This window comes from Ictidomys tridecemlineatus, chromosome 12 (assembly GCF_052094955.1).
Source record: "Ictidomys tridecemlineatus isolate mIctTri1 chromosome 12, mIctTri1.hap1, whole genome shotgun sequence".
Lineage (NCBI taxonomy): Eukaryota > Metazoa > Chordata > Mammalia > Rodentia > Sciuridae > Ictidomys > Ictidomys tridecemlineatus.
The window spans coordinates 86,294,937-86,304,047 of record NC_135488.1 but is presented as its reverse complement, the minus strand read 5'-3'; the positions used below and the strand labels follow the sequence as shown (position 1 = coordinate 86,304,047).

General features: G+C 34.7%; 1 protein-coding gene across 4 annotated transcripts in view; it reads right to left on the bottom strand.

The window, feature by feature from the left end:
* Positions 1-9,111, bottom strand: part of Prepl (prolyl endopeptidase like) — a 36,337-nt gene that overhangs the window by 23,047 nt on the left and 4,179 nt on the right. For all 4 annotated transcript variants that reach the window (XM_013358257.4, XM_040271019.2, XM_005324512.5 and 1 more), the window contains one exon: positions 42-164. In XM_013358257.4, coding sequence (XP_013213711.1) covers positions 42-164 — 123 coding nt within the window. The remainder of the gene's footprint in view (positions 1-41; positions 165-9,111) is intronic.

The window sequence follows — 9,111 nt, the reverse complement described above, 5'->3', positions numbered from 1 at the left end:
GTTATATCAGAGTTTTCTTAAAAAAGTATGAAATATCCTACCTCTGCATTGATGATTTCATATTCTTCTTGTGGTTGTGTTTCTAGTTTTGTTCTCACTTTTTCAAATGCATCCATGTTTTCTGAAAGGGATTTTTCGTTTTCTTGTTTAATAGGCAGACGATCCTAGAAAAAGTTTTATTGGTATGATAAAAATATTTCAAATTAGAGGGAAGAAACCCTTTCTTTTAAAAGAGAATCACTGTTTCTTTTTTTCATGCAAGTATCACAATGTTAGGTCCATACTTATGAAATACTGGGTTTTACTGGTCTATACATAAGAAATAACATGTTTCACAGATCTTAAACATTCTTTCTTAAGCTCATCAATAAAAAGACCTTTTTCATTTAAAAATGTCAACAAAATAAGACAGACAATAGTTATACTGTTATTTTAAATGGATAAGTACTTCAGGTACAGAACTAAGAAATTCTGGAAAATGTTCTGAAGTATTAGGGGAAAGTCATATACAATTAAAGAGGAAAGAAAATTTTTATGAACTTTTACATGTGTAATAGAAATGAGAAGAAAAAAAGTTTGCTGAATTTTTTAAGTACTGAAATAACTCTTAAATAGAGGGAAATATATCAAAGAAAAAGGAAGACAAAAACACTAACCTGGGCTGGAAATATAGCTCAGTGGTAGAGCATTTGTTTAGCATGCATGAAGCCCCAAGTTAGTTCCCTGGCACCGAAAAAATTATGGTACAATTAATGGAAAGCTGGGGATCATGGTGCACACCTCTAATCTCAGTGACTTTGACTAAGGAGACAGAGGCAGGAGGATATCAAGTTCAAGGTCATCCTGGGCAACTTAGGTAGGTGCTTTCTCAAAATAAAAAATAGAAAGGGCTAGGGATATAGCTCAGTGGTAGAGCACCCTGGGTTCAATTCCCAATACTGCAAAAAACAGAAACAAAAACAGTAAAAGACAAATTAATGAATATGCTAGAAATAGAAGAAAGCTAAAAAAGCATTCAGTGTGTCTTGCTGGGAGTACCTAATTAAACCAAGAGCTTTAGTTGATCTCAGTGAGCAAATAAATATCGTAAGTCATTAAAATTTGGATAAGGCAAAACCTAAATTATCAAATTAAAAAAGTATTCTATTATTCAACATGTCTCCAGTTTGTTTTGTTTAAGCCAAAGAATTCTAGCCAAGATTTCTGACTTCAGCTCTCTGCCAAAGATGACAAGTGTATAGTGATTTGTGCCAGAGGAGGCACCAGTCTTTGGTAAGGCCCTCCAACAGCTGGTACATATTTACTGCACAAGTACATCCATGATACTTTATGAACACTGTCAAGAAGTAAGCTATAAATATAGTTTGTGTTACAATAATTTGTAATCTAAAATTAAACATAAGAATAAAACAGAAAAGTCACCAAAGCAGATTAAATGGAAAATAATCATTTTCATTAAGTATTTCCTTTTATATTTTTTTGGAATGCCTTAATGATATGGATTAGATTCAAAATTTCAATAATGGCTGTTACAGTAGTCAATTTATAATCTTTAACCTCTACTTCCAATCATACCATTAATTTTTTGAGTAATTATCTGAAGTACAAATGCTAAATGGCTTATTTTTAATTTATTTTTTTTTTTAGGATTTCTATAGTATCTATGGCTAATCTTTGAAGTAGTGAGGCAAAATATATCAATAATACCCTAATATCACCCAAAGAAACATTAAATCATTAATCATGAAGATTATGAAAAACCTGTCCTGAAACTAGCATAGCAATAGATTGAGTTGCCTTTTCAAATTCAGACATAGGCTTTTCTATTCTGTAATCCCTATGAGTTATTATGAAAGAGGAAGGATAGCTACAAAATGACCTCCCCTATTATCCTGCATCTTCTACCAAATTTTGGGTCATGGAGCTGGGTTTCATTACTTTACAGACCCATTCCTATCAAGATCCATGGCCAAAACAGAGCTAAAAGCAACAGAGTTGGGCTCCATATCTGTCCTCTTAAATTTACATTCCTGTTTAAGAGCAATTGTTAAATAAAGAAAAGCACTTGTTCCCTATATTCAATGCCTCCAATTCCTCTCCATTTACCCTTCTTACTCTGACTGCTCTTGTCAAGGTCACTGAATGGCCACATGGAAGACTGTAAAAGTCAATCTTCAGTACTCACATCATATTCATATTACTTGGCCTGTCAGCATGAAGACACCATTGACCACTTCCTCTTTCTAAAACACTCCTTTACTTGGCTTCCAAGACACCTTCCCTTTTACTTCACTGGTCCTTCTCAGTCTCCTTAGCTGGTTCCAACTCAACTCCTTGCCTTAAAATTGGCATGCTTAAGGCTCAGTTCCTGGATGACTTCTCTTTACACTAATTCCTTTGATGATCTCATCCAGTCATGACTTTAAATGCTATTTATAGCCTGCGGACTCCCAAATTTATAGCTGTAGTCTAAGCTTATCCCTGGAACAAGCTGAACTTGTATATCCAACTGACTATTCAACATTTTTACTTGGATATCTAACAGGTATATAAAAAATATTGAAAATTGAACTTAGAAATCCTTATATATCCCCTCCCCACCAAAAAAACCCCTGTTGTCTAGGCAGTCAAATGACTAATATCTGGCTGGAGTTGTGGCTCAGTGGTAGAGCACTTGCCTTGCACATGTGAGACAGTGGGTTTAATCCTCAGCACCACATAGAAATAAATAAAATAAAGGTATTGTGTTCAACTCAAAATCCGTCCTTCTAGCTGCTCATGCTTTAAAGTCTTAGTTTGCCTTTGCCTTCTCTCTTCACATAACTAAGTGATCTGCTAAATCCTGTCAATTCTATGTTCAAGGTCTAAATCTGACCATTTCTTCTAACTTGTACTGGCACTATCCTGGTACTATCATCATCTCTTCTTTGGATTACTGCAAAGTTCTCTCTGCTTTTGCCCATGCCTCCCAGGCTATTTTCAAAAAGGAGCTCAAATGAGTATAAAATGAGGTTTTCTACTTAAAACCTTTCCAATGCTTCCCACCTTACTAAGAAGATACACAAGAATCCTTACAATGGTCTAATTTGCTGACCTTGACTACTGTAAGTTGAGTATCCCTTATCCAAAACGCTTGTGATCCAAAGTGTTTTGGATTTAATAGTTTTTCAGATTTTGAAATATTTTCAGATTTTACCAGCTAAACATCCCTAATCTTAAAATCTTAAATGCTCCAAAAGATTTTTAAGTATTACAAATTTCTAGGATAGGGATGCTCAACCCGTATTATATATCAGTTGTATCCACTTAACTCCAAATGGGCCACAAAGGCTCCTTGATGTTTCCTGCACACACCAGGCTTGTTCCACCTCAGTTTCTAAGGATTTGCTTTGCCCTTTGGCCAAACACCTCTTTTAGCTATTGCTCAAAAGCCACTTTCTCAACTAGGCCTTCCCTGTTCTAATAAAAAAATCAACCCTCCCTATCCCCCCACTGTCTTATTTTTCACTGTACCTATTACCTTTGATAAACTTTGTATTTCACTCATATATTTCTTTACTATCTCCTTGTACCCTCATCCCCTTGTAGGCTCCATGAAGGCAGAGTTTTTGTCTATTTTTTTCACTGCTATATCCTCAAGGTCCAGAATGGTGCACATTAGGTGTTCAATAAATATGCGCTGAGTTGAATGGAACACAGCATAAAACATAAAATTTTAATCTTAAAATTTAACAAAAAAATATAAAGTGAAAATACAAAATAGATATAGAGAAGATATCTACAGCTCACAGAAAAGACAAAGAACATATAAAGAACAATTATGAATCAGTAAGAAAAAGACAAAAAAACAGAAAAAAAATGGTCAAAGGCACGAATAAGTAATTCAGGAACATAAAACCAGCTGGGTGGTGGCACATGCCTGTAATCCCAGCAGCCCAGGAATCTGAGACAGAAGAATCATCAGTTCAAAGCCAGTCTCAGCAATGGTGAGGCACTAGGGCAACTCAGTGAGACTCTGTCCCTAAATAAAATAAAAAATAGGGTTGGCTCAGTGGTCAAGTGTCCCTGAGTTCAATCCTGGGTACCAAAACAAAACAAAAATCATAAAACCAATAATAACGTTAATAAGTGTTAAGAAGAAAAATGCTAACCTCATTATTAATCAGGGCAATGAAAATTAAACCACATTGATATATTAGTTATCTATAAGAAGGGCAAAAAAGAAAGATCTCATTATATCAAAAAGTTATCCAGTACACAGAATTAGAACTCTCACATATTTTACTTTGAATGTATGTTGGTACTATCAATTTGGAAATTAGCTTGACCAAAAATGTTAGAATGTGGACATAATCAGAAATTCCAATTCTAAGTATATTTTCTAGAGAAAGAAACATACATGCACAAGGTGATACACATAAGACTGTGATTTGCAGGATTTTTTGCTAAGTTTGGAAATTGGAAACAACCTACACCCATCCCCTGCCAAAGAATTATGGTATACAAACAACACAATCAAATACCATATAAAATTTGTAATGAATAATCTCAAAATCATAATGTTGAGCAAAGGAGCAAATTATATAATTCTACATATATTATTCAAATAAAATTTCAAAACATGTAAAACAATTTAAGTATTATCTGTGGATGCAAACACGTGTAATTTATATGAAAACATGCATGGAAAGATTAAGAATAATGTTCACCATTGGGGAGGTAAAAGAACATGATCATGAAAGTAGACAGTGTCTTCAAATTATATTTTTTGTAGTTAAGAAAAGTCATACTGAGTAGTGGATACATAGGATTTGTTGTGATATTTTTTATGATACTCTATGTTTGCAACTGTTTATACTAAAAGGTATTAAAAAGGAATGATACTATGAGTCAGATTAATTCAAGTCTGGTGAGACTACTAATTTTCTCACTTAATTTCAGACCCTTAGAAGTTTCAATTTCTCTTTTTTTTTTTAATTTAGGGGAAAAAAAACTACCCCAAACTCCCGACTTCCTAATTTGAAAACTTACACTAATTGGGATAGAACTGAAGAGTCCAGAAACACACTCATATGTAGCTGCTTTTTTCTTTGGTGGTGCTAGAGATTGAACCCATGCCTGGAGCATGCTAGGCAAGCGCTCTATCACTGAGCTACACCCCCAGCCCCAGGTCACATGATTTTTGACAAGGATCCCAACATAGTTCAATGGGGGAAAAATAGTCTTCTCAACAAATGGTACTAACTGGATATCTGCAACAAAAGAAGAAAGCTGGACATGTACCTCTCATACCACTCACAAAAATAAACTCAATATGATCATACCCTTAAAAAATAAGCTCTGACTAGATGATTTCGGGGTCTTTTTTCTAGCAACATTTATGGCTACATGTAAAGAAAAAAATCATTTAATTATTAATTCATTCCATAAACAATTTTTTTTGGGGGGGGTACTGCTGAGTTGCTATGTGTCTCACTGAATTATTGAGGTTAGCTTTGAAATCATGATCCTCCTGCCTCAGCCTCCTAACGTGCTGGGATTACAGGCATATGCCACACACAAGGCCATTCCATAAACATTTATTACTTAGCTACTATGAGGTAGTCATTACTCTAGTGCTGGGCAAGTTGTATATTATAAAATACTTGTCTTTTAGGATTTCTCAATCAAATGGGGAGATACAAAAAGTTTCAAATGATAAAATAAGTAATAGCGTAAAGGTAAATGTATCCTAATGGCTACTATGGTTTCAATTAATACCTATACATAACTTTAGTAGTGAGTTGTATTTATTCCTTCCCCTTCCTCACCTGAAAGAATAATAATAGTAAGGCTACAGATGTGACTAAGAAATAAGTCCATGAGGCATAAAGATGATCCAAATGTTTTATTTTTAAATTTTTTAAAAATTTGTTTTTTTTAGATATACATGACAACAGAATGTATTCTGGCATATTATACATACAAGGAGCATAACTTATTCTAATTAGGATCCTATTCTTGTGGTTGTACATGATGTGGAGTTACCCTGGCTGTGTATTCAAATACAATGCTAGGAAAATTATGTCTGATTAATTCTACTGTCCTTCCTTCCCCTTTGTCTAATCCAATGGACTTCTATTCTTCCCCTCCCCACCCTTCCTTGTTGTGGGTTAACATCCACATATCAAAGAGAACATTCTGTCTTTGGTTTTTTGGGACAGCTTTATTTCACTTAGCATGATATTCTCCAGTTCTATCCATTTACTGGCAAATGCCAATACGTTTTAGAATTTTATGATTTTGGAATCTTAACATGGTACCTATCCTAATTAATTGATACCATCCTGTGATCAAGGACAATATGGTTTTAGAGCAGAGTATCTATTAAGTGAGCTAAATGAAGATCATCATAGCTTTGTGTCTAGTTCTGCTCCCTTGCTCTCAGTTAAAAAAGTTTAAGACTTTTTGATTTTAGAATCCAAATAGATTACCACTCTGTACTCTTCAAATAAAATGCAATCATTTTATAATGACAAAGTTCAACTGATTCTCTCCAATTTTCCTTCAAATCTACTTTATTCTTACGACCTTAAGTTATGCTCTCGTTTTCATTTATCTGAGTTACAAGGCTTCATACTTCCAATTTATTTTCTGTAAATCTGTCAATGATACTTTTAAAGTGCAATCTGATTGCACCTACATTCTAACATTTTTAGGATACAGTGTAAATTTCTCACAAGAATTAAAAATCTATCTACACATGACCTGGCCCTGTTTACCTCTTGTAGCTCATCTTTAACCATGTTGATACATTGCTTATAGAATTTAATCCTGAGTTTTTACACATGCTGCTCCCTCTGCCTAGTTCCTGTGCATTTTTGACCATGGTAACCAAAGTAACTTCAAAGAAAGTAACATTTAATCAATATGTAAAACAGAAGAAACTAGTAAAAAATGGAATTAGGAAATCTTATATAAACATCCTGAGACTGAGCAAGAGTGGTGTTCCTTTATTTGGAGATGACCTCTTTGGCTTAATCAAAGTGAACGAGGAAGGGGGGAGTAGCATAAAATCAAAGAGGGACTAGATTAAGCACAGTGTTAATTATGAAACTAAATTTTATGTTTATCTATCTATCAATCTGTTTATCTATCTATCTATTAGTTGTAGTTGGACACAATACCTTTATTTTACTTATTTTTATGTGGTGCTGAGGATGGAATCCAGCACCTTGCACATACTAGGTGAGTGCTCTACTGCTGAGCCTGAGCCTGAGCCTGAGCCCGAGCCCGAGCCCAAGCCCCAGCCCCAATTTTATGTTTATGATATTAAAACTTTGGAGAAGTTTTAAGTTGGGAATTGACATTAACTTATATTTTAAGGCCATTCTTCTAATTGCATGGAAAAAGAGGGCAAGTAAGAGTCTGGTTAGGAGTCTTACCGGGGTCCATGTGAATGATAACTACAGTGATGGTGGCAAACAGGGAGAAATACAAACAAATTCAATATATATATATTTTCATTCTGGAGGTTACTGAAGTGTTTCTGAAAGCATGTTGTATACAATTGTATGATGATTTGGGGGTATGTGAACATTTTATTATAAAGACTTTAACTAGAATATCAAGCAATTTACTGAATATTATTCCTTGGGATGGGCTGAGCTAATTAAAATAATTAAAATTACAAACTTGGTGACATCAACAGATGCCCCAAATCACAGAACTGTTTTTTTTTAAAAATATTTTTTAGTTATAAATGGATCAATTATTTATTTATCTATTTATCTATCTATTTATCTATTTATATTCGGTGCTAAGGATCGAACCCAGGGCCTCACACATGCCAGGCAAGTGCACTACCACTGAGCCACAACTCCAGCCCCTGGCATATACTGTTAATGAAAGGGTAAAAAAATGGGAAGAATAAAAAATTGCTCTTGAACACCTGGGTATACAGCAATGAGGCATAAAGAAGAGCTGAATTAGGACTGGGGGAGCTAAAGTTCAGCTGTGGATAATTTGCTTGGGAAGCTGAGGAAATGTCCAACTGAAGACTTGTTAGGTGGGAAGCAAAATACCATATATTTCAGAAGGGTGTCTGGAATGAAGGTAATAGTTGCTATGGTAACCAAGTCCTAAGAAACCCTCAAATTCAGAAGTCACATGGAAAAAAAGGTAGAAAAGGAGACCCATGTTTAGAAGAGGAAAACCAGGAAAATGGGGAGTCAGAAAGTCAAAATAAAAGAAGGTTAGGATTAAGTGTGTTAAATTTGCTGAGAAGGCCTGCAACAGGAGGAAAGCAGAGTATCCACTGGGTTGAAATACATAACATCTTAGATGATCTTGGCAGAAGTTCTAATGAAGAAGCTGAAGTCAAACTCAAGCAGGTTAAAGAGAAAGTAGAATGTGGAGAAATACCCAGTAAGTGAATTAGTCATACCTAAAGGCAGACCCACTCTATGAATTCTTGCCACAAAAAAAAAAAGTTATTGAGACCACATTTTTTTCTGTTCTGAGTTTCCTTCAAAATTCATTTTTTCCCCTTCATTTCTGACGGTTAACCTACTAATTAAAACCAGTGATTCTTGTAAACCACAGGTAATAGTGTTAGTGAAAAATAAGTCTGTCAGTGCATCAAATTTGGTGACTACTGCAGGACCTTGTCAGTCTGTATTATAAATACAGACAAATGACACATATTTAACCAAAGGATTTAGTACTGCTTTTATTTATTCAATTTTTTAAAAAAATTTTTCTGTGGTGCTGGGGATTCAACTCAGAGCCATGTGCATGTGAGGCAAGCCGTCTATCAACTGAGCTATATCCCCAGCCCCACTTATTCAATTTTTTGTCAAAAAAATTTAAAAATTATTTTTGTAGGCGGAACAGTGCAGGATGATATGGAAGATAAATGTGGTGTCTGGTTTGAGGCTAGCCTTCTCAGTATTACTAGCTGGCACGTGAGTGTAATGGAATAAGTTTCATACTACCACCTGGCAAATGCAAAATGGAAAGCTAAGATACTTGCCAAAAAAGAACTTCACAATTTCAAGAAGTCAATTAGATTTAGGTCAACAACATCTGATTACCAAGCATCTAAACATAGGTATGCTGACAGTAGCAGGC